At 44.7% G+C, this 26,380-nt stretch overlaps 2 protein-coding genes and 1 non-coding gene across 6 annotated transcripts in view; 1 reads left to right on the top strand and 2 right to left on the bottom strand.

The window, feature by feature from the left end:
- The window catches only part of smap1 (small ArfGAP 1), a 186,022-nt gene extending 182,180 nt beyond the window's left edge, over nt 1–3,842 (top strand). For 2 of the 4 annotated variants that reach the window (XM_042333744.1, XM_042333742.1), the window contains exon 11: nt 3,447–3,842. In XM_042333744.1, coding sequence (XP_042189678.1) covers nt 3,447–3,581 — 135 coding nt within the window. In that variant the 3' untranslated portion in view covers nt 3,582–3,842. Of the gene's footprint in view, nt 1–3,443 lie in introns of all 4 variants that reach the window. The other 2 variants (XM_042333743.1, XM_042333741.1) reach the window with 1 other exon arrangement.
- Nucleotides 3,843–6,396: 2,554 nt separating this feature from the next.
- Nucleotides 6,397–24,871, bottom strand: b3gat2 (beta-1,3-glucuronyltransferase 2 (glucuronosyltransferase S)). Its single transcript, XM_007904197.2, has 4 exons — nt 24,056–24,871; nt 17,252–17,396; nt 11,349–11,497; nt 6,397–6,764 (listed from the first exon to the last, which is right to left on the bottom strand). Exons 1-4 carry the CDS (start codon nt 24,572–24,574, stop codon nt 6,678–6,680), a joined length of 900 nt encoding a protein of 299 aa, XP_007902388.1. The 5' UTR covers nt 24,575–24,871; the 3' UTR covers nt 6,397–6,677.
- Nucleotides 24,872–25,763: 892 nt separating this feature from the next.
- On the bottom strand, nt 25,764–25,835 carry trnaa-ggc. The gene has a single exon. It is a non-coding gene; the product is annotated as a tRNA-Ala (tRNA).
- Nucleotides 25,836–26,380: the final 545 nt, after the last annotated feature.

Genomic DNA, 26,380 nt, shown 5'->3' with positions numbered 1-26,380 from the left:
GCCCAGCCCACCCCACCATCGGCGGTTGGGCTTTCAGCCTCTCTGTCCCCATCCTTTGGAACTCCATCCCACATCCCTTTGCCTCGCCCTCCCTTGCCTCCTTCAAGGCCCGTCTCCTCTTTGGCTCTGGAACTCTATCCCCCAGTGCCTTCGCCTTGCTTCCTCCCTCTCCTCCTTCAAGGCCGGTCTCAAAACCTTTCTCTTTGACCGAGCCTTCAGCTCCCCACTCGACTCTCTTCCCCCTCCTCGCTCCCTCCCTTCCCTCCCCTTACCCTGACCATTTCCCCCTCCTCGCTCCCTCCCTTCCCTCCCCTCACCCTGACCATTTCCCCTCCCTTCCCTCCCCTCACCCTGACCATTTCCCCCCTGCTCGGGTCATGACCCAACTGTGCAGCGCCTTGGGACGTCCTCCTGACGTGAAAGGCGCTTTATAAATGGAATCTTGTTGTTGTTGTTGTTGTTGACCGTGCCTTCGGTCACCCTCCTACACCCACCTCCCTGCCCTTCACCCCACCTGATCCCAACCCCAATTCGGGTGCCCACCTTGGCTGACCAGCGTCTTGGGACGTCCTCCTGATTTGTTGTCGTTGTTGAAGCAGATGACTCTCATTGCACATTTCATTGATAAATCCAAAACACGATTAGCAAGATGGTAACCTGGGCACTGCATTTATTCTTGCATCCATTGTAAACTGTTTCTGTCATCCCCTGAAGACTGGTCCTGCCTAGAGTGGCGGCTGCCCTCCAGTGCCTCATCCAAGTGGCTGTTCCCTATGTCCAAGTCAACAACAGCTTGCATTTATATAGCGCCCTTAAACACAGGGCAGCCGCCCAGAGTGCACATCTGTCTGGGCATTCTGTGTCCGCTAGATACACAATACAACACAAAGTTACATTGACAGTAAACTTCTAATAACTAGATCCTGGTTTAACTTGTCACTGCCACTTAAATCCTCATGCTGTCAATATCCCGCCTGAATTTACTTATGTATTTATACGTGTGCCTAACTCGCTGCTACGGATAACTCATCACTGAGTCCTTTTCCCTTGGACCGATGAGTTATCGGAGTTTACTGTATATTGCAGTGGAGACTGGAGTCCTGTAGCTTAGTGGTTAGAGCACTCGCCTCGCAAGCGAGAGACCTGGGTTCGATTTCCAAGACAGCAAAAGTTGGGCAAGTTTCCTTACTCCACACACCTCTATTTACCTAGCAGTAAGTAGGAACCTGGTTGTTAGTCGATTGACAGGTCACTTTTCCGGAAGTAATAATCCCTTCAAAAAAAAATTGGTCACTCTTTGTGGGACACTGCTGTGCGCAATTGACTACCGCATTTCACCCACACAACATACAGTCAATTCACTTTACAGTACATTGTGTGAAGTGCTTTGAGACATCGAGAAGACATGAAAAGGCATATCAAATGCAAGGGACTCTTGAGATGTCTAGAGGAAATGTCACAACCAAATCTTATTAAACCGTGCCCTCCAACGCTTTCTCCTCCCCAACATTAAGCACGTACACACACATCTTTACAGCAGCGGTCACTGGATAGCTGTCAGGCACGGAAACCTCTCTGTTCTTTGCTTCTCCCTAACTGAGGGGCATCGAAGCTTTTGATTGAAAACCATTGTGCAACCTTTCTGTATTGTTCCACACTACACTGTGCAGTGAATGTGTGACAAAGCCAATTACTTCATTTGTTCGATTTCTGTCCTATTTTCCTTTAAGGGAATTTTTATCCAGTCAACTAATTTCAAATCATTGGGGCCTCATTTGATTTGTACTTTTCCCTCCAATAAAATAGCTATATCTCTGCGTGGTTTCACTCTGACGCTTACACACTTACTTGGGAAACTAAGGCCTTGCTGTTGCTTCAGTGGAACTGGGTGAATCCTAATAATCTCTGGAATTAGGTAAGCGGGATGTGTCCCTCCAGGGAGAAAGAGTGCACATTCCATTCCAACAATCTGCCTCTGGGATTTCCAGGTGTAGGTGGGATGCCTGTAATTCTCAGTTTGGTTTGGATACTCCTAAGCATGTTAATGGGTTTCCGCTTCTGTCAGACACCCGGCTGACCAAAAAAAAGGTCCTGAGCAGTGAGTGTCTGGATGAATATTGCTTTCTGCGTTAAATTCACAGTGAAAGTTCTTGACAACTGGGAGCAATTTCCCTGATATTACCCCTCTAATGAAATCAGTATGAAATGGATTATTTTATTTGCTATCAATTTAAGGAAATGAATCTGATAATAAATCTTCAGCCACTCACCACACTTGTGTGCCTGAGTGTGATAGATGGATGGGGGAGTTTTTCATGCATTCTTTACTGCAAACTAATTGGACCTCTCTGGTAGACAGTGTCATGTTGACTTTTTGGAATCCAAGACTCTTATTGCAACTGTTGAAAACTTCCTCAGTTTATGCAGTCTCTCCTTGCCCTCGTCATTTTCTCCTCTCCCCCACCTCCCCCCATTCCTCGCCTCGCAAGGAATGGGGTGGGGAGGTGGTGGGTGGGGAGGTCCCTGGTTTGGTTCCCAGTTGGGGCAAAACTTTAGGCAAGTTTCCTTACTCCACACACCCTCAAAAATAATAATAATTCGGTCACTCAATCCGAGACTGTTTGTGGGACACTGCTGTGCGCAATTGGCTGCCACATTTCACCCACAAAATATACAGTCAATCCACTTTACAGTATATTGGCTGTGAAGCGCGTTGAGACGTTTCAACAGCATGATAAGGCGCTATATCAAATGCAAGGATTTTTATTATTGTTATTATTCTCATTTCAGGTATTTGCATATTCCTCATCCCTTTAAGCCAACTATAGAAATCTCGCGCCACATCCTGTTGAGATCGAAATTGTCCTGTACGATTGTAACATAGTCATAGAATATTCAACACAGAAACAATCAACTCTGTGCTAGTGTTTTTTTTCTCCACATGTGATACCTAATCTAATCTCACTGTCCTGTTTCCTCGCTTGCTCGCTCTCCTCATATCCTTTAATATTCCTCTTCTTCAAGCGTCTACCCAATTCTCTTTTAAACCAGTGCTTTAGTCTAATGGTTAGCACACTTGCTAAGGAGGACCCGGGTTCGATTCCCAAGCGGAAAGAAACCTTAGTCAAGTTTCCTTACTCCACACGTCTCTGTAGGAACCCGTTGTTAGTCGATTGGCGGATTGCTTTCCATGAGTAATAATCCTCCCCTAAAAAAAAATGTGGCCACTCCATCCACGACTGTTTGTGGGACACTGCTGTGTGCAATCGGCTGCCATGTTTGGCCCACAAAATACACAGTCAATCCACTTTACAGTATATTCTATGAAGCGCTTGAGATGCAATAAGGCAAATCACATGCAAATGCAAGAAGAATTATTATTATTATTATTTTACGGACTCGGCTTTGACTGTGATGGTGATGTGATTGTGTTTTGTTTTCAGCAGGTGAACCAGCAAATGGCAGGGATGAATCTGAACTGCCCTACTGGCGTGATGGGCTTTGGGCAGCCCGCGGGCACGATGGGAGCATGGGCCAGCAACCCTACAGGCCAGACTCTCAGCACTCAGCTGTGGAAATAAGATAGAGATACAAGCGGAAGCCCTCCCAGCCCGAGAGGGAGCGTTCGCCATCCCTCGTGTTACAAATAGACTCTTTAATTTTATCCTTGTACAAAAATGCTACGGTCTTCTGACTGCTAATATTACCTAGTTGATCTAGACATTCCCAGCAGTCTTTATTGATTCATCCTCTAATGAAGTGATTCCCTGGTTAAACTATGGAATAGCAGTTTCATCATCTCGTCGCTCTTTTGCTCTGTCTCCTCTCTCTTTCTTTCACGTGCGCTCTCTCTCTTTCACGCGCTCTCTCTCTCGTGCGCGCTCTCTCTCTGTCTCGCGCTCTTTCTCTCTCACATCCCCAGCCCTTTTCTTTTTCTAAGCTATATCCGTCACCGACTATTTGAGCAGTTTACAATGCATTGTGATATTATTGTTACCTGATTGTAGCTAGTACTTGTACAGTTCGGGAAAGGATAGTGAGTTATCATGTTAGTGACCCAAACCCTTCTCTGCTCCTCCCAACACCTCACCCAGCCACCCGATCCACCAATACTCTGTAATAAGTACCCGAACTTCCTATTGCAGAGGTTTTATCAGCCGATGTATATTAAGGTAACTAGGTGTAAGTGTATCTATTAATGAGCTCTTCCTGAAACACCACTCATTTTTATTTTGTTCAGATCTCTTTTTTTTGTGTGTGATGTGCATTATTATGTGGAGGAACACATGAATACATCTTTTTTAAAAAAAAGCACAGTTAAAGGAAAATGGAAATAGAAAAATAAATCTGGATGGTAGAGTCAAAACAGAACGGTTTGGACGTGGGTCGGGGTTGAATGTTTTTCCTTCCCCTCCCCCACCCCACCCCGGGATGAACATATCAGAACTCAGGTTATATGTGAACAGAAGGTTACTGCAGCTCGCAGGTTTGCAATCTGATTTATTCGTGAGATTCCCCAAACATTAACAGGTTAAACCCAGTAGCACATTTGTGTAAAAAGTTTCCTCCTTCCCACCACCTCATCTTGACCACTCTCTCTCCCCTCACCCCGAACATCTGAACCTTCTCACCCCCCCCCACACACACATCTGGACTTTCCAACCACACATCTGGATTCCCCCAACATCCGGATCTTCCCCACACACACAAACACCTGGACCTTCTACCCCAACACAAACATCTGGACCTTCTCTCCCCCACTCTTCCCACCATATCTGGATGTTCAATTAAATCTTAACGATATGCTGACCTGTCTCTGGGGTTTACAGCTAAATGAGCGACAGAAACTCCGAAATGTCTGTTCTGAACTAGCATTTAACAACCACTAGAGAGTCTCAAATGCATTTAAAAGGCTTGTAATAATACAAGACCAATACAAGTCATTGGTGACCAGGGAACATAGCACCAGCCATAAGCAGTTAAATATATTCAACGATGTGTAACATTAGTTTACCAGCTAATTGTGAATTGCTGTCACACCTCTGTCATTGAACACATCATCACAGAATTGCAAGGTGTCTGATGCACAATGTAAATATTTGATTTTAACCGAGCTGTAAATTGATGAGGGAAGTATTGAGATGGAGGCTGGTTTCCTGTGGTGATGGTGGGTGTAAGCAGCTGCATTTGATCATTACCTCGAGATTCCTTTTATTTTGCAGGACTCTAATAACCTAAATGAGAACTGTGCCTGGCTCCAGGCCACATAAGCTTTGAAACCGACGGATCAATAATCCAATGCAGGAAAAAACATAACTACCCATAAAATGACAATTGCAGAAAAAAGCACCGTAAAATGCGACATCACGTAAGATGGCAACGGCAGAAAAAAATGCGCCCAACTTCTTTTATAAGCGAGCATGTTAGAACTTAAGTAAATGATTCACATTGTATAGTGGTCGAACCTGGAGGAACTGGTAACACTTACGTCTGCAGCTCTGGTAAAGTAGCATTGATATCATTGAAACGCTTTGCTGCAATAGATGTGAATCGACTATTTTTTAACAAAAATAAATTGCCTGTTGAGCGTAAGAGCTTTGTTAAACACCGAGTGCTAGTTTTTAACAGACACTTAATGAGGAGTTATCCATTAGCGGATCAAACGTAAAACAGGGTGACCTCATTGCACTTCTGAAAATATTGTATTTCCCTAGAGCTACATCCAGGTGTATTACTGCGATTGTGTTTACATTTTATGGTACCTAGTATAGCAAGTATGTTATTTCCCTGTATTAAACGGATTGAAAAAACACATGTTTCTTGCTTTTTTTTTTCTATTCAACGTTTTGTTTGTTGGGATAGGCTGTGTCTTGTGACCGCACCGGCATGTTCAGTTGCACAACTCTTAACCTGATTTTTTTTCATCAAACTTAGCGAATGCAAAAATGTTACAATCTGCCCGTCAAGTCTCCACTGGTGTTTCGTCTCCACTTGAGAGGCATAATCTCTCCTGCAGCCTATCTCCCCCACTCTCTGGAACCTCATCCCGGAGTCCATCTGACTCGCTCCCTCTCTCCTGGCTTTCAAGGTCCGTATCAAGACCTACTTCTTTGACTGCGCTTTCGATCATGTTTCCCCTTCCCACCCTCCTCGGCTCCCAACCCCCAGCTCGGGTGCCCAGCCAGTACGGTTAAGCGCCTTGGGACACCCTCCCGACGTGACAGGCTCTATATAGATGTCGGTCTTTATTCTATTTTAAATCTCTTCAAATCTGAAGAAACAGCCCCCCCCCCACCTCAACCCTGGAAAAAATAGCATATTCCTTGACAGCAATCTATGGGATTTGAAACCAGATCAACAATGAATTCGCCAGAGAAGCTACACGACTCTATTTGGTTTGGTTTTATTGTACGCAGTAGTTTATTTGAAAGAATTGTAGTGTTTTTTTTTAAAAAAAACACAATGCAGACGGGAATAGTTTTTGCAGTGTGTTTGCGGTTGGACGTGCTGAATCCTGTCGCTTAAGATCTGTCCTGGGGGGGGAGTTAGCATTTCTTCCTGTTGTATCATTGCCGCTCAGTAACGGGCTCCAGGACAGGTGAGGCTGGGTAAGCCATCCAGCCCCCTCCCTGGTCACATATTTCAGGGATTTTTCGAGAAGGTGATTGCTGTTCCCTCTACACTTCGATGTCAATGACATCCTGGGAGTGTTTTGGTTCGAAAGCTAGGTTCGCTTTTTCAGTCCGTGTGTGCCACACAAGCACCTGAAATAAAAAGGTTTGAAATAATTCTTCATTGAATGAAACTCTTAACTATAATCATGATAATAATAATCCTTGCATTTGATACAGAGCCTTATCACGTCGTCGAGGCGGCTTAAATTGCTTCACAGAGTAGTGTAAAGTGTATATTTTTTGACGAAACACGGTAGCCAATTGCGCACAGCAAAGTCCCAGAAAAAGTCGTGGATTGAGCAATCAAATTTTTACCCCCGGAAAGTGGGGTACCAATCAAATAACAACCAGGTTCCTACTTATTGCTAGGTAAACAGGCATGTGGAGTAAGGAAACTTGCCTAAGGTTTCGCCCTGTCCGGGAATCGAACCCAGTATTCTCACGTGAGGTAAGTGCTCTAACCAATACACTATAATAATAATAATAATAATAATCCTTGCATTTGATATAGCGCTTTTCACGTCGGGAGGACGTCCCAAAGCGCTTCACAGAACACACTGTAAAGTGAATTGACTGTATATTTGTGGGCGAACGCGGCAGCCAATTGCACACAGCAATGTCCCACAAACAGTCGTAGATTGAAAATGACCAATTTATTATTGTTTTAGTTTTGGAGGGATTATTATTAGGCTCTGTGTGGAGTAAGGAAACTTGCCCAAGGTTTCGCCCTCTGCCTGGAATTGAACCCAGGTCTCTCGCTTGCAAAGCGAGTGCTCTAACCACTGAGCTACAGGACTCCACACTACATAAAGGACTCCACCAGGAAGGTAGATGAGCATTCAGCCCGTTCCGTCTGTTCATTATAATTAGAGCACTGCAGATCTTTTAATCCCATTTCCCATCCTTTTCTCCTTTGCTGAATACTCTTTTTGCCACGTACTGATCTGTCTCTGTTATAAACATCCCAATCAGTGTGCTAGACATTTTTAAATCCCTCTGAATGTTACCCAGTTATATACATTTATAATTTGCCCATAGTAAATCCTGTAAAGCGCTTTGAGACATTCTCCCGACGTTAAGTGCCGAAGTCCATCTCAAGACATACATTTTTGACTTTTCATCTCAAAGGGCTTCACAGAATATATCGTGAAGGAGATTGACTGCATTTTGTGCATGAAATACGGCAGCCAATTCCACACAGTGGTCTCCTACAAACAATCGTGGATTAAGACCACATTTATCTTTGTTTTTTGGAAGGTTTTGAAGGGATTATTAACCCCGTAAAGTGATCTGCCAATCAACTAACAACCGGGTTCCTACTTACTGCTAAATAAACAGGCGTGTGGAGTAAGGAAACTTGCCTAGGGTTTTGCACCACCGGGAATCGAACTCGAGTCCTCTCACTTGCGAGGCGAGTGCTCTAACCACTATGCTAAGGACTCCCCATTATTATAATGAAATTGACTGCTTCCACTCGACAGTCCAGATGGGAATATCATCATCAATACGGTCTGATAATCTACAAGGGAACTCGGGAGTCGAAGATCAAACGAATGGCCAGTGCACACAGGATTACAATACACGGAGCTGCGAGTACGGAATGAACAACCTATTGAGCTGATGGAGGCCGTCTGTGTCAGCAAATCCAAGAGGGAATCACAGCTATTTGTAAAGAAATCGACCGAGGGATAGGTGAGTAAGAGAGAAAACAGGGAAGGATTTTTTTTGGGTGGGGGCTGGTGACTGCAAATGGCCTTCTCCGGATCCCCTGATGAGATGCTAAATGCGATCCAAGTCTTTCCGTTAACGTAGTGGTTAAGCCACGCGCCTCACAAGCGAGAGGATACCTGTTGTGCGCAATTGGCTGCTGTGTTTCAGCCACAAAACACACAGTCAACAACGTGATAAGGCGTTGCATTAAATGCAAGGATTATTATTACAAACAGCCATGAACTTAATGACCGATTTTATCTGGGGGGATTGTTGGCCAAATGAACAGGCAGGTGCGACCTGAGTTTAACATCGCATCTGAAAGACAATGTAGTGCCCCTCACCCCCCAAAACTGCACTGGAGAGTTGGCCTAGACTCAGATTGAAGGTTACTAGATGATGAGGCAGATGTTTCAAAGGAAACTGTTGGGAGAGCTGGGTGGGTAGATGTTTGAGACGGATCAATGTTCTACTGCTGTGTGATATTTCAGTTGTATTACAATTCTCTATTGCCTGTCCACAAAAGGTTAGAGGAGTTAGATTTCTTTTTAATACCATAAATTGGGTTTCTCAAAGACTGGTAAAGATACTTGGAAAGGATCAAAACATTAAGGACAGCAATTCCATAGCAGACTGACTCACACCAGAGCCCTTGTTTTAAGAGTGAGCTGAATAAATAGCTGGGCTGTAAAACTATTATGGGAAATGTCCTGTAGTGTATTGGTTAATGCACTCGCCTCACAAGCGAAAGGACCTCGGTTCGACTCCTAGGCAGGCAAAACTTCAGGCAAGTTTCTTTACACCACACGCTTCTATTTACCAAGCAAAATACAAGGTCAATCCACTTTACAATATATTCTGTGAAGCGCTTTGAGACGTCTCAATGGCAACCTGATAAGGCGCTACATCAAATGCAAGGATTATTATTATGTGGGGAAAAAGCTGGAAAGTTGGATCAATTCTTTAAAAAGGCGAGTTCAAGAGGAAATTGAGGCAGTAGTAGCACAGATACGATGGATCGAATGGCCTGGTGCTGAAAATTTCTACGTTTCCAACATCAAGCAGAAGGAATCAATGAATATTTCAGCACAGCTAGAAGTCAGTCTGCCTCCGTACCTGTGCCTGCTCACTAATCGAGCTGTCTGTAGTCCTGTTCCTCTGCTCTCTCTCCTCGCCTACTCACACACACACACCCTTTAAATAATTCTCTTTTTCAATCATTTGACTGAATACCACAGGACAATTGTTTGTGGGACACTGCTGTGCGCAATCGGCTGTCATGTTTCGCCCACAAAATACAAAATCCACTTAACGATATATTCTGTGAAGCAGTTTGAGACGTCTCAACAACCTGATAAGGCGCTGTATCAAATGCAAGGATTACTATTACAAACAGCCGTGAATTCAATGACAAATTTTATTTGGGGGATTGTTGGCCAGGACGCTGGGAGGAACTCCCTTCTCTTTTTGAATAGTGTCATGAGATTTGTATAACGTCCAACTGGACAGGCAGATGGGACCTGAGTTTACCATCTGAAAGACAATGCAGTGACCACCTACACCCCCCACAACACCCCACATCCCCAACACTGCGCTGGAGAGTGGGCCTAGACTCAGATTGAAGGTTTCTAGATGATGAGATAGATGTGTCAAAGGACCCTGTTGGAGAGCTGGGTGGGTAGATAGATGTGTGAGATGGATCAATATTCTACGACTGTCTGATATTTCAGTTGTATTACAGTTCTCCATCGTCTGCCCACAAAAGGTCAGAAGGGTTCGATCTCTCTTTAATAACATAAATTGGGTTTCTCAATGACCAGTAAACATTCTTGGAAAGGTTTCAAAACATTAAGGACAGCTATTCAATAGCAGACTGACTCACACCACAGACTTGATTTTAAGAGTGAGCTGAATAAACAGCTGGGACGTAAAATTATTTAGGGATGCGTCCTGTAGCGTAGTGCTTAGAGAGCTCGCCTCACAAGCGAGAAGACCCGGGTTCGATTCCCAGGCAGGGCGAAACCTTAGGCAAGTTTCCTTACTCCACACGCCTCTGTTTACCTAGCAGTAATAGGAACCCAATTGTTAGTCGATTGGCGGATCACTTTCCAAGGCTAATAAACCCTCAAAAAAAAAATGTGGTCACTCAATCCATAATTGTTTGTGGGATACTGCTGTGCGCAATTGGCTGCCATGTTTCGCCTAAAACATACAGTGTCAATCCAATTTACAATTTATTCTGTGAGGCACTTTGAGACGTCTCAATGACGTGATAAGGATTATTATCAAATGCAAGGATTATTATTATTATGTGGGGAAAGAGCTGAAAAGTTAGATCAATTTTTTAAGAAAGGCGAATTAAAGGCGAAACTGAGGCAGTAGTGGCACAGACACAATGGATCGAATGGGCTCCTTCTGTGATGAAAATTTCTAGACTTCCAACATCAAACAGGGGGATTCAGAGAATGTTTCAGCACAGCTAGAAGCCTGTCTGCCTCCGTACCCGTGCCTGCTCTGTCGTCCTATTCTCTTGCTCTCTCTCCCTGTCTACACACAAACACACAAACACCCTTTAGATAATTCTCTTAAATAATCTGATTAAATACTACAGGACAATTGATTGTGGGGACGCTGCTGTGTGCAATTGGCTGCTGCGTTTTATCCACAAAATATACAGTAATTCACTTCATAGTATATTCTGTGAAGCGCCTTGAGACGTCTCGAAGACATGATAAGGCGCTATATCAAATGCAAGGATTATTATTATTCTACGTTTATCCAAACGCTCCAAGACACCGTCCGGGATGAAGGGCGCTCTATAAATGCATTTTGTTGCTGTTATTATTATTGTTGTTATTATTATTATGATTAGTTTCCACCCTGTCCAAGCCTGAAACCAGTGGCCCACGGCTTGTGGTGGCTCAAGCAGAGAGAGACTTCCCTGGTTTGATGTTGTGGACGTACCTTGGTGCAGTTGGCAGCTTTAGGCTCGAGTTCCTGGACAGTTGTGATCTGTTTGAGAAAATCCGACTCCTGCATTCCTGGCTGGGATCCTCCCCGCTTGAAGACAGCTTTGGGATTCGATAGAATAACCTGCAGGTTCACAGCAAACCCTGTTCAACACAAAGTGAGGCACTTAGTCATGAGCCTCCACTGCATCTACAAGACATAAGAGTGGCTCAGATCAAGAAACCCCTTCGCACCAATTGAACTCATCGTTTAGTGGTTAGAGCTCGCCTCACAAGCGAGAGGACCCGGGTTCGATTCCAGGCCATGGCGAAAACGTAGGCGAGTTTCCTTACTTCACACGCCTCTGATTATCCAGCAGTAAGTAGGAACCTGGTCAAATGGCGGATCATTCTCTGGGGGTGATAACCCCTAAAAAAAGTTTTTTAAATAATGTGGTCAGTCAATCCAGCCACGACTGTTTGTGGGACATTGCTGTGTGCAATTGGCTGCTGTATTTTGCCCCCAAATATACAGTCTTTACTTTATATTCTGTGAAGCGCATTGAAGCGTTTTGATAACATGATAAGGATTATTATTGTTATTATTATTAAGGAAGGTGCTTTTGATCACCATCCTTCCTCCACCCTCCCCGATCCCGACCCCCAGCTTGGGTCCGAAACACGGATTGTCCAGCGCCTTGGGATGTCCTCCTGATGTGAAAGGCGCTATAAAAATGTCATTTTGTTGTTGTTGTTGTTGTATTAGATCACGCATCTAGAAAACCCACCTTATCATCTTTCCGTTTGCAGGATTGAACTGTTTCTTCAGTAAGCTCAACATCCTGGCTTGAACCACCCATCCTGGTAACCCTGTTCCAGCTGTTAATCACTGGTGGACTGCATTGGTTAGAATTGCTGAAATTAATTTCTATATCTATGAGGTCCTGAATGAAATGCCCCAGTTTTGGTGAAGCTGACATCTCCATCTCAATCCTTCAAGCCAGCATTGGCTATTTTATCTTGGCCACGCTTGGAAAATCTGATAAGTTCCAGGAATGTTAAGGTGTGACAGAGACTTTGAGCTCACAGTCTAGGCTGACACTCCAGTGCAGTGCTGGGAACAGCTGTATTGTCAGAGGTGCCGTCCTTCAGATGAGATGTTAAACCGAGGCCTCATCCACCTATTGAGTTGGACGTTATTGTTATCATGTTCAGTGACTGGACTGGACTGCACACAGAAAGTTCCCACAAAAAGCTGTGACATTGAAGACCAATTTACAACACAATACAATACAAATTTACATATATTTAGTGCCTTTCATGTTGGGAAGACGTCTCAAAGGTATTACTGTAAAGCTTCATGGGATTTACTGTAAAGTGCAGTTACTATGTATTTTGTAGGTAGACATTTTGCCCACAGAAATGTCCCACAAACAGCCATTGAGCGATTCATTTTATTTGGGGGATTGTTGGCCACGACACTGGGAGAAAAACTCCCTTCGCTTTCCGAATAGCGGCGCGGATTCTTTAACGTCCAGGCAGACGGGACTTTGGTTTAACATCTCAACCAAAGGACGGCCCTCTGACAATGCAGCACATGCCCCAGGGCTACATTGGAGTATCAGCTTAGACTATGTGAGGTCAAACTCCTGACGTGGTGGCTGGGTTGGATTTACGGGCAGGGCGAAACATCAGACAAGTTTCCTTACTCCACACACCTCCGTTTTCATAGCTATAAGTAGGAACCCAGTTGCTAGTCGATTGGCAGATCGCTTTTCCGGGGGTAATAAGCCCTTAAAAAAAAATGTGGTTACTCAATCCACGACTGTTTATGGGACACTGCTGTGCGCAATTGGCTGCCGCGTTTCGCCCACAAAATATACAGTCAATTCACTTTACAGGATATTCTGTGAAACGCTTTGAGACTTCTCGAAGACGTGATAGACACTATGTCAAATGCAAGGATTATTGTTATTGAATTCACAACCTCCTGGCTCAGAGTCGAGAGCATGACCAACTGATCCAGGCTGAGACTTGACGATGTTGAATTACCACTAAACCTCTATAAATTGTCGCTCCAGCCACTGTTACTATCCTTCCATCTAATAGGTGTGTGAATCTACTCCCTCATTGTTAAATCAGTGCCTTGGAATATCTATTCCTCTGACTGGGATTTCAGTGCTTTTCGCAGATTATATCTGCAATTCTTCTCATACTTTCGTCCTTAAATAGCAGGTATTATTTCCTCCAATCCCTGACTCATTCTCCTGTAGATTGTCACATAGTGTAGAGTAATAATGATAATAATCCTTGCATTTGATACAGCCCCTTATCACGTGGTTGAGACGTCTCAAAGCGCTTCACAGCATATACTGTAAAATGAATTGACTGTGTATTTTGAGGGTTAAACGGTGAGGATTGTGGTGATCGGATGCCGAATGTGCAGCAGAGATGATGTGTGGCCTGAGCTGTTTTTGGCCATCACTGAACCCAAGTCCCTGACACCACGAGCTTCACTGCTCCAGCTTCTGCTGAGCATCTGAAACCAGCCCATTGACGTCTGTGTGTCCAACTGCATCCCAGCTGATTGCCTCTGGCATACAGACTCCCTCTTATCGGTCACAAACACCCATCATTTCAGCGGTTTCCTAATCCCCGTCTGTCCTGAGCTCATGAACCTCCTTTGAGAGGGTTGCTCAGAACCCTTTCCCACCTTCCAGCCATTGCACCAAAACTATCACAATTTATCAGCACAGTGAGCTAAGTCTATTTGTTACTTGATCCCCTACAATGCCTAACCATCATTAGCTGTTTGTATACACAAAAAATCCCTTGAAAATACAAATAAATAAATAATTTGGTAACGCAATCCACGACTGTTTGTAGGACATTACTGTGTGCAATTGGCTGCCGCGTTTCATCCACAAAAATACCCAGTCCATCCATTTTACAGTACATTCTGTGAAGAGCTTTGGGATATCTTAATGGAATGATAAGGCGCTACATCAAATGCAAGGAAGAGTTATTATCATTGTCTGTTGTGTTCACCTACAAAATACGCAAGTCATTCCTGTAAAGTACTTTGAGATAACCTCCTGGCGTGAAACAAGCTTTTATCAATGCGACAATAATAAAAATAATCTTTGCATTTGATATAGCGTCTTATTAACTTATTAAGATATCTCAAAGCGCTTCACGGGATTTTACGGCAGTCAATTTGCGCACAGCAATGTCCACAAACAGCCTTGAAGAGATTGTTGGTCAGGACACTTGGCGAAACTCTCGTCTCTCTTTGAATCGTGCCATGGGATCTTTAACGTCCACCTGAACAGGTAGACGGGACCTCGGTTTAACATCTCACCCGAAGGACCTCCGAAGTCAATGCATCGCTCCCCCAACGTTGCAATGGGGTGTCAGCTGAGACTGAGCTCAAAGTAGGGCTTGAACACACAACCTTCTGACTCAAGAGGCGAGCATGCTCCTAATTGAGCCTCGCTGACAATTAAACGACCGTATTTAAAAGCATCTCCCTGCAGATAATTCTTGGCATCAACAGAACATTTTTTCTTACATACAACGCCACTGACTTCTACGTACTGATTTAAATGCCCTGAAATGCAACATAATTCCAGTCGTCTGGCAACTGGTACAAAATACAGTAGAGTCTGGGACAACTTCTGCATTTGCTAGCGTCTGACGATTCCGACCTATAAGTACACAGTCACCACACTTTACAATAATACCCTGTGAAGCACTTTGAGAAAACGAAAACCATTTCACACAAAGGGTTGTGAAAATCTGGAACTCTCTCCTCCTAAAGGCTGTGAATCGATTGAAATTTTCAAGACTGAAGTGATGTCCCACAAGCAGCCAGGGGGTGAGGGACCAATTCTATTTGGGGAGATTGTTGGCCAGGACACTGGGAGAGAGAAACTCCCGGATCTTTTTAAATAGCGCCGCAGGATCCTTAACATCCACCTGAACTGTCAGATGGGACCTCGGTTTAATGTCTCATTGAAGGACGGCAGATCTAACAATGCAACACCCCCCCAACACTGCATTGGAGCGTCAGATTAGACTGGCAACCCACAACCTTCTGACTTAGAGGTAAGAGTAAAAATAAATCATAATTCTTGGAATTACGTAACCTCGAAACAAACTCATCCACAAAAATCTCTAATAATAATAATCCTTGTGTTTGATATCGCGGCTTATCACGTTGTCGAGACGTCCCAAAGAGCTTCACAGATTATATTATATAAACTGTATGTTTTGTGGGCGAAACGTGGCAGCCAATTGCACACAGCAATGTCCCACAAACAGTCGTGAATTGAGTGACCATTTTTTGGGGAGGGATTATCAACCCTGAAAAGCGATCCGCCAATTGACTAGCAACTGGTTTCCTACTGACCTCAAGGTAAACAGTAAGGAAACTTGGCTGAGGTTTCACCCCGCCCATAAATTGAACCTGGGTCCTCTCACGTATGAAGGAATTACTAACCACTAAGCTACAGAACACTAGAATTAATAGAATTAATAGTCAAAAAACCTAACTGCAACTTGAATGGATTTGAAGCTTAATATTGTTATTATTATTATTATTCAAAGCAATTACAAGTTTCTCTCATTTCCCAGCACTTTCATTGTTACGCCTCTCGGGTCTGCAGGTGATGTGGTTCGAGTGTTTAACTAAAATAGTGAGATTTGCACAGTGTACGTCAAATACAGATTATGCAGTCAAACACTTCATCAATGTTGATCTATTCAAAGCAGGTCAAGTAATCAGCCTGGACCTGGCATACTTTGCAGTACTTTGCGAGGTTGAGTTTCTTTGCTTTTACCGGGGTCTGTGATTAAGCTCCGTTTCACTGTTTTTTTACTAACTGCATTGACTCTGCTGCACAAATGTCAAGGTTACAGGGAGAGAGTCAGCTCAGAATAAGAGACTCAGCCTGATCGACTGTCCATGGTGTCCACAAAGTCCTGTTACCCCGTTACAAACAGTGATATGAGACTATAGAGGAGCTGAAACAAGGTGTCAGAGATACATTACTCCTCCTGACTCCATCGTGTTATGAAAGATATCGCCCCGAACAATTTGACGGATCATTACTTGCCATTAAAATGATGGCGCTCACTCACACCCATCCTCTGGACGTCTAAATACAGTTAAATACTTGTACTGAATACAATGAAGTACTTCTAAACACAATTGTCAGCAATCTTCCACGTATTGCAGTTGTTGGGCACTGCACTGTAGGAAAAAACATGGGTGTAAAGGGACTTTTGCGGACACTCTGTACAACAGAGCAAGTCTGCAATCTCCTCCTGCCTCAGAATCATAGAATTATGCAACAGAGAAAGAGGCCATTCGGCCCATCTTTGAAAAGAGCTTCCAAATCAATCCCACTCCCCGACTCTCACCCCATAGCCCTGCAAACATTATCTTGTTCCAACACCCAGAGCTAGAAGGACTCCTCACTTACATTGCTTTATTACGAGAGACCACTAAGAAATACTGCAAAATATACCCCAGTGTTCCTATTTTCGAATTTGTGGAGTCTTGTAACATATTGATTAGAGCACTCGCCTTGCAGGCGAGAGGACCCGGGTTTGGTTCTGGAGTAGGGCCTCTGTTTGCCCAGCAGTAAGTAGGAACCCGGTTGTTAATCGGTTGGCAGATTGCTTTTCCACATAGGGGAATGTACAACTTAGGCGATTGAACAATTTCTAAAGATAGGACTTTTACTGTGCTTTAAATAGGGTGTAGGTCATTGCAGGACAGCACTGCTCACAATGCAGTGCCTCCTCCAGCTCTACAGAGTGTCAGCCTCAAAGCTTTGACGTTAGGCTTGAGCCCACAACCTTGCAGACAACCTGCTGTTTCTTGTGGATATACAAAGGTACGAGCGGTCTTACCTGCCATGTCAATGGCAAAGGGTCTGTCTGGTCTCCAGCCTGTGTACCAGCCTACCACATGTCCATCCTCCACCAGGGGACGCTCATAGCGACGGCCTCCAACCAGCCCCACCGGCCACACAGACACCTTTCGGGTCAAACGCATCTAAAATGAAATGACATGAGACCTGGTTCATTGATTTGTGATCGGATGATGCACAGCAATAGGATTGGAGCTCAATGGACAAGGGGAGAAGAAGAGGCTCCTGGGATTACAGGGTCCCACAGCGTAGTGGTTAGAGCACTCGCCTCGCAAGCGAGAGGACCCGGGTTCGATTCTCGGGCAGGACAAAGCCTTAGGCAAGTTTCCTTACTCCACACGCCTCTGTTTGCCTAACAGTAAGTAGGAACCGGGTTGTTAGTCGATTGACGGATCACTTTCTGTGGGGTAATAATTCCTCAAAAAAAAAGGTCATCAATCTATGACTGTTTGTGGGACACTGCCAATTGGCTGCCGTGTTTCACCCACCAAATACACAGTCAAGTCATTCCACAGTATATTCCGTGAATCGTTTTGAGACTCTCAATGTTGTGATAAGGCGCTATATCAAATGCAAGGATTATGACCTCTGGAAAGCGATCCGCCAATCAACTAACAACCGGGTTCCTACTTACTGCTAAGTAAGTAGAGGCGTGTGGAGTAAGGAAACCTGTCTAAGGTTTTGGCCCTGCCCAGGAATCAAACCCGGGTCTCTTGCTTATGAGGCAAGTGCATTAACAACTACATTATAGGTCTCCGCAGTCCACACTGCTAAGAAAAGTTGCAATTTCCACTCATCGAACGAAAGGACATTTCAAAGTGTAATTGAGTAGGAATCCATTCTGTTTGATGGAATGTTTTGCATGCGAGTCCGTAAACTCCATGGAGTGGAAGCGTGACACAAGGACATGGCTTCAACAAAGATGAAGGACCCTTTGTAACAGCCCTTTTCCCTCCCCTCCTCCCTCCCCTTCCAGCTACAGGGCTTCAAAGGTAAGGAAAAGTTGGATAGAACCCAAGGCGAACATCTGTCTCACAGTGTTCAGATAAACCTCTGCTTCCAGCCAATAGGCTAAGCCTCTTCAACTGTGCCTTCAGCTCCCCTCTCGACTCTCTACCCCCTCCTCTCTCCCTCCCTTCCCTCCCCTCACCCTGACCATTTCCCCCCTGTTCGGGTCCCGACCCAACTGTCCAGCGCCTTGGGACGTCCTCCCGACGTGAAAGGCGCTCTATAAATGAAATCTTGTTGTTGTAAGACTTCAACTCAGGCAGACCCAGTTTGTGAGAGGCAGGCAATGGGAATAAGGGATTGAAGTGTTGGCTTTCAGTGGGATTAATACTATCATCAATGGAACCGCACAGATTATGCCAGTGTTTGTTTTTGGCCATGTGTCTGTTTCATGTTCCTCCCACCCCGCCCAAGACAATAAGCTCTCCGAGATGTTACACTATGTGAAAAATAATAATAACCCTTACATTTGGTACCACGCCTTTCACGTGGGGAGGACGTCTCAAAGCGCGTCGCAGGATACATTGTAAAGTGCAGTGACTGTGTGTTTTGTGGGCGATGTGTGCAGTAATGTCCTCACAAACAGCTGAATGACCAATTCAAGGGTGACTGGTGTGAAATTTTCTTCAGTGCCTTTGGATGTCCTCCCGACGTGACAGGCTTCATACAAATGTAATTTGTTGTTGTTGTTGTTGTGAATATCGATATATAAATGCAAGTGGTTGTTGTTGACTTTCTCGATGGGATATTTAAAATATTTTTTCCCGTCACCTACAAAGCACACAGTCACAACAATGTAGGATAAAATCCCGGGAAGAGCTTTGAGACGTCCTTCCATCTCGAAGGCACTAAATCAAATGCAAAGATAATTATTATTACTATTTATTGTGGCGATTGCAATAATGAATAAATACTGATTGTGTGACGCTGTCTTGTGGGAACATGGCTCTAATTTACTTTCGGATCGAGGTCACTTCATGGCTGAGACACGTGTATGATAAACCTCCCGCCACTCGAAAGCATTCCCACAACCACCCTCCAAGATAATTTTTAATTAAGAAATCCCATTAAGAAATATCGCAAAATTGTGTCTAGTGTTTCTGAGTCAGCTCTCCACTCTGAGCCAATATATCTGAGTGTCTCTAATTGCCCTGACTGTGTACGGGATGGAGTTCTGTAGCTCAGTGGTTAGAGCACTCGCCTCGCAAGCGAGAGGACCCGGGTTTGATTCCCGGTGGGGTAAAACCTTAGGCAAGTTTCCTTACTCCACACGCCTCTTGTTACCTTGCTGTAAGAAAGAACCCGGTTGTTAGTCGATTGGCAGATCGCTTTCCGGGGGTAATAATGCCTCCAAAAAAAAATTATTTGGTCACTCAATCCACGACTGTTTGTGGGACACTGCTGTGTGCAATTGGCTGCCACGTTTCGCCACAAAATGCACCGTCAATCCACTTTACAATCTGTTTCTTGAAGTGCTTTTGAGACGTCCCAACAACGTGATATGGCGCTATATCAAATGCAAGGAGGCAGCGAGTCGAAAAGATGCCGTGATGGAATTCCCGAGAACGAGGGCAGAATATCTGAGAGCTCACCTGCAGATGCTGGGGCTCGCTGTGTGAAGGGAGCGGAGGTTTGGAAGGGTAATAATAATAATATTATATTATATATTATATTATAGACACCAACCTGTCCACATATCTGGGTGTCTGATCACACTGACTGTATGTATGTCAGACACTCTGAGAGTAACTGATCACACTGACTGCGCATATGATCCCTTCAAAAAGTAATAATAAAAGTAATGATTTGGTTATTCAATTCACGACTGTTTGTGAGACGCTGCTGTGCACAATTGGCTGCCGCGTTTCGCCCACAAAATATACAGTCAGTTCACTTTATAGTATATCCTGTAAAGCACTATATCCAATGTCTGACTGCACTGACTGTGTACACTTATGTATATCCCAGTGTGACTGATCGCCTGGAGCTGCTTTAGAAGTCTCTTTCTCTCTCACGAATAATGTCTCTCTCGTGCGCACACAATCTTTCTCTAATAATCTCTCTCAGTCTCTCTTTCTCTCACGTAAACACATACAATCTCTCTCATGTAGGCTCTCTCTCGTTCACACACACACTCTCCCTCTCTCTCACACAGTCTTTCTCTCACAATATCTCTTTCACTGTCCCTCTCTCTCAGATGCACTCCCTCTCTTACACACTCTCTATATCTCACTCTCAGTCTCTCTTCCACAGTCACTCTCTCACACACTCCCGCTCTCTCAGGTTATCTTTCATGCAGTCTTTCTCTCACACACGCACACACTCCCTCCCTCTCACACACAATCTTTCTCTCACAGGACATCTTTCACACAGTCTCTCCCTCTCTCTCTCTCTCACACACACACACACACACACTGGAGCCAACGAGAAATCTATTCTATTTCCACAGAGTTTTGCCGTCTATGTTTGGCAGTGGTGGTGGTGGGGTGGGGGAAGGGGGAAATTTTATATTCAGATGCATTCTCGTCATTTTTGACGATAGCGCTTTTAAATATATGCAACAGTTTCAGTGGCGTTGGGAAGCAGCGCTGTGAGCTGAGTACTTGCAAGGACTGAGGACACAATAAGTCAGTCAGATTCTCAGTCAGTTTCCAGCACAGAACGTAGCAAATGCACACAGCGTTGTGGACGGGCAGTGCTGAGGGAGACAGGAGCAGAGACGAGCGGAAACCACTGATTGAGAAAGAGACAGGGATCCACCTCACATCATAACCTTGTGTTAAAAAAAAGTAAATCGTACATCGGGCGAAACCTTGGGCAAGTTTCCTTACTCCACACAGAGCCTAATAATAATCCCTCCAAAACCAAAAACTATAATAAATTGGTCATTTTCAATCTACGACTGTGTGTGGGGCATTGCTGCCGCGTTCACCCACAAAAAATATACAGTCAATTCACTTTAGAGTGTGTTCTGTGAAGTGCTTTGGGACGTCCTCCCGACGTGAAAAGTGCTATATCAAATGCAAGGATTTTTATTATTATTATCATAATAATCTTTGATCTTTGATACCAGGTCTTTTCAGATATCTCAAAGCGCTTCCCAGAGTATCTTGCAAAGTGATTGACTGTGTATTTTTGCGGGGGAAACACGGCTGGAAATTGCGCACAGCGACGTCCCACAAACAGTCGTGGATTGAGCGATCAGATTTTTTGCGGAAGGGATTATGAACCCCAGAAAGCGATCCGCCATTCGACCGGGTTTCAACACACTGCTGGGTAAATAAGAGGCGTGGGGAGTAAGGAAACTAGCCTAAGGTTTCGTCCTGCTCGGAAATCCAACCCGGGTCCTCTCGCTTGCGAGGCGAGTGCTCTAAACAACATGCTACAGGACTCCACCATATTATATTATAGTAACAATCCTAGCATTTGATACAGTATTTATTGTAAAGCGATGACTGTGTTCATTCTGATGACTGACTCCATTAGTTTTTGAATGATTGAGGTCAGGCTAATTGCTGTGACGGTCACCTTCCCTGAACAGGGGACCAGGTTTGCTCGTTTCTAGTGGGTCAAAACTCCAAAGTGATACAGACTTCGTCTGAGAGAATCTTACGTGGAGATAGACGCTCTAACCCCAATCCTCTACCCACACACTTCGCCCAGCTAGCTCCGGCCTCCTGCATGTCCCTCGTCCCCTCCGCTTCACCATCTGTGGCCCTGAGACTCTGGAACGCTCTATCACAATCCCTCTGCCCTGCCCCGTTCCTTGCCCGTCTTCACATCGCAGCTGAAGACTTTTCTCTTCGCCCACCCACCCTCTCTACCTGACTCAGAGTCAAGATCCACCAATGACGCTCCAAGACGCTAAACCTGTGTGAAGGACGCTATATAAATGCAAGTTGTTGTTGTAATGCAGAGATAGACTAGAGAGAGTGTGAAATAGAGATAAATTAGATAGATTGTAATGTAGGCATAGGCTTGAGAGAGGGTAACATATTCACTGGAGAGTGTAATAGAGTGATAGATTTGAGAGAGGATAATGTAGAGATAGAATGAGCTGATGGAGAGCATAATATATAAGTAGAGGGTAATGTAGAGATAGATTAAAGACAGAGAGTGTAGAAATAGACTAAAGAGAATGCCATGTAGAGATGGAATGCAGATGGTGCAATTGACTGGAGAGAGTGTAACCGAGAGACTAACTTGACAGTGAAATATACACCGAGAACAGAGAAGGCAAAGAAGAATCTGAGTAAAGCGAAAAGTGCAGAGACACAAGGATACAACTAGAGGCAAGTGAGGGGTGGGGGAGAGAGATAGAAAGCGCACAGAGGAAATGTGGATAGAATCTGTATTCAGTGGAGATATACAGAGAGGGAAAGTGTACTGACAGAAAGTGAATAGGGGGTGGGGGGGGGAGAGAGAATAGGGAGAGAGAGAATGGGGGGAGAGAAAATGGGAAGAGAGAGAATAGGAAGAGGGAGAATATATTTAGAGAGAGAGAGAATAGGGGGAGAGAGAATGGGGAGAGACAGAATAGGGAGAGAGTGAGGATATGGAGAGAGAGTATGGAGAGAAAGAGGGAGAACAGACAGAAAAAGAGAAGAGGGGGAGAGAGAATACTGAGAGAGAGAGAGAGAGAGAGAGAATAAGGGGAGAGATAGAAAGAGAATAGGGAGAGAGAGAAAGAGTGAATACTGTAAGAGATGGAATAGGGAGAGAGAGAGAGAGAGAATGGGGAGGGGGAGATAGAATAGGGAGAGAGAAGCTGATGATGGATCATTTACCTCCTCAAACAGCTCCAAGCTGTAAGTATCATCATCAGAATAGAGAGAGAGAGAGAGAGAGAATAGGGAGAAAGAGAAAGAATAGGGAAAGAGAGAGGAGAAAGAGAGAAAGAGAGAATAGAGAAAGAGAGAGAGAGAGAGAGAGCGAGAGAAAGAGAATAGGGAGAAAGAGAAAGAATAGGGAAAGAGAGAGAGAGAGAGAAACAGAGAATAGGGAGAAAGAGAAAGAATAGGGAAAGAGAATAGGGAGAAAGAGAAAGAATAGGGAAAGAGAGAGAGAGAAAGAAAGATAATAGGGAGAAAGAGAAAGAATAGGGAAAGAGAGAGGAGGGAGAAAGAGAATAGGGAGACAGAGAAAGAATAGGGAAAGAGAGAGGAGAGAGAAAGAGAATAGGGAGAAAGAGAGAGAGAGAGGTTGATGATAGATCTTTTACCACCTCAAACAGCTCCAGGATGTAAGTGTTATCATCATTGGGAAAGAGACAGAGAGTTAGAGAGAAAGAGAATAGAGAGAGAGAGAAAGGAGGGAGAAAGACAGAATATATATACAGTATATGTAGAGCGAATAGGGAGAGGAAGAAAGAGAGAATATGTATATATAAAGAACATATCTAGAAAAAGAGAATAAGGAGAGAATAGAGAGAGAGAAGAGAGAGAGAAAAAAAAAGGAGAAAATAGAGAGGAGAGGGAGAGAATAATGAGAGAATAGAGAGATAGAATATGGAGAGAATATAGAGAGAGGGAGAGATGGAGAGAGATAGAGAATAAGGAGAGAATAGAGGGAGAGAATAAGGAGAGAACAGAGAGAGAGAGAGAATAAGATTAGGAGAGAATAGAGGGAGAGAATGAAAGAGGGAGAGAATAAGGAGAGAATAGAAAGAGAGGGAGAGAATGAGAGAGGGAGAGAATAGGGAGAGAATAGAGGGAGAGAATGAGAGAGGGAGGGAATAAGGAGAGAAGAGAGAGGGAGAGGGTAATGGTTATTTTACCTCCTCAAACAGCTCCAGGCTGTAAGTGTTATCATCGTCGGCAAAGAACACGACTCCGGGATGTCGCGGAGACCTGTTCTGGCGGATCCAACCCAGAGCCTGGTTCCTCTGCTCGGTGGCCCGGGGCAGCCCTGACCTCCTGTACCTGCGGGGGGTCAGCACATGGAGGTGGGTGTAAGAGCGCAGCCCGGAGCGGCTCAGGAGCTGGGACACCAGGGGGGTCCTGGAGGGGGAATCCTCCACCACAATCCAGTGGAAGTTCTCCAGGTGCCTGAAGGTGTTGGCCAGGCGGGTCAGCTCTGCCTTCTGCACAGCCCTGGAGTAGGTGGGGGTGATGGCATAGACTGTGGGCAAGGAGGGGTTGGGGGAGACCTCTTTGCCCCCAGGGAGCAGGGAGGGGGAGACGGATCTTCTCTGGTCAGACTTGGACCTTCTCCTCACGTCCACGTCCACCACGATGATCACGATCAGGATCCAGGGGAAGACCAGGAAAAAGCGCCCACAGGCAGGAGATTTCATGATGGATCCACCAACACTGAACCTTTGTGTAAAGTCTTTCTCCTTTGACAGTTCATACCTCTGGCTTGTTCTGTTTTGTTCCTTCTTCTTGTCAGTCAGTTCCCGACAGTGAAGACATCAGGCTCGTTTTATCTCTTTCTTTCTTTCTCTCCTATATATCTCTCTTTTATCTATTTCTCTCTCTCTCTCTCTCTCTCTCGCTCTGGATTTCTCGAGGTTAGTCTCACTTTTTATAACCCTGTTTTGAACCACATCCCCCAAACCAACCCTCCTTTTCTTCCTTCCTCCCTCCCTCCCTCCCTCCCGCTCTCTCTCTCTCTCTCTCTCTCTCTTAGTCCAAATAATAGTCCCAGATGGGAACTGGGAAGGGGAGGAGGAGAGAAAGAAAGAAGGAAAAAATAAAGAGAGAGAGAGAGAGAGAGAGGAAGGCAGGACTGTGAGATTTCTGCCCAGCTCCTCTGTTGCACGTCAGTGTCATCTGAGAGAGCGAGAGAGAGATGAAATGAACTAGATTTCACGTGTTCAACTCCTCCCCTCTCCTCCTCCCCTACATAGGGGCTGTTATCAGCCACACAGATCAGAGCATCTTATACCCCGCACTTACTATCACCGCCGTGGAGTCCCGTAGCTCAGTGTTTAGAGCGCTCGCCTCACAAGCGAGAGGACCCGGGTTCGATTCCCGGGCAGAGCAAAACCTTAAGCAAGTTTCCTTACTCCACACGCCTCTGTTGACCCAGCAGTGCGTAGGAAAATGCCTCACAGGATTACTGTAAAGTGTAGTGACTGTATATTTTGTCAGTCTGGCTCAGTGGTAGCACTCTCGCCTCTGAGTCAGACGGTTTGTGGTGTTCAAGCTCCACCTCGGGACTTGGAATCACAAAGTCTAAGCTGACACTCAGTGCTGGGGGGAGTGTTGCATTGTCTGTCCTTCAGGTGAGATGGTAAAAAAAAATTCACCCACAAACTATACAGCCAATTCACTTTATCATAATAATAATCTTTGCATTTGATATAGCGCTTTTCACATCTTCGAGGCCGGCTCAAAGGGCTTCACAGGATATACTGTAAAGTGAATTGACTGTATATTTGTGAGTGAAACGCAGCAGCCAATTGTGCACAGCAGTGCCCCACAAACAGTCGTGGATTGAGTGACCAAGTTTATTTTTATTATTATTTTTTCTTGAGGGTTTTGTCCTGCCGGGAAACAAACCCAGGTTTCTCGCTTGCCAGGCGAGTGCTCTAACCACTGAGCTACAGGACTCCACATATTCCGTGAAGCGCTTTGAGACAACTCGAAGACGTGATAAGGCTCTATATCAAATTCAAGGATTATTATTATTATTTAGTCTATTAAATTTGTTTCGAGTCAGGCAGCAGTCTGACACATGTGGAAACCTGTGACTCTGCTAAACAGTGTGCAAACCAAACTGCGAGTTCCAAGTATCCTACGCAGACACTCAATTTACTAACGTGCTTTTGGGAAGTTGTTTAATTCAGTTTCAACTTTGAATCCCGTTTTCAGGAGTTTCCTCCAAAGAAACGTGCAGAAAATCAGCTTCGAAATAATAATAATCCTTGAATTTGATTTAGCGCCTTATCACGTCGTCGAGACGTCGCAAAACGTACAGAATATAGAGTAAAGTGAATTGACCGTATATTTTGTGGGCGACACACGGCAGCCAATTGGACACAGCAGCGTGCCACAAACAGTCGTGGATTGAAGTGACCACGTTATTTATTTATTCATTCATTTATTTATTTATTGGAAGGAATATACTCTTGGAAAACGATCCACCAATTGACTAA

Source organism: Callorhinchus milii, unplaced genomic scaffold (assembly GCF_018977255.1).
Source record: "Callorhinchus milii isolate IMCB2004 unplaced genomic scaffold, IMCB_Cmil_1.0 Scaffold3, whole genome shotgun sequence".
In the NCBI taxonomy this organism is placed as follows: domain Eukaryota; kingdom Metazoa; phylum Chordata; class Chondrichthyes; order Chimaeriformes; family Callorhinchidae; genus Callorhinchus; species Callorhinchus milii.
The sequence above is the reverse complement of the archived record's forward strand: the minus strand, read 5'-3'. Positions and strand labels throughout refer to the sequence as shown.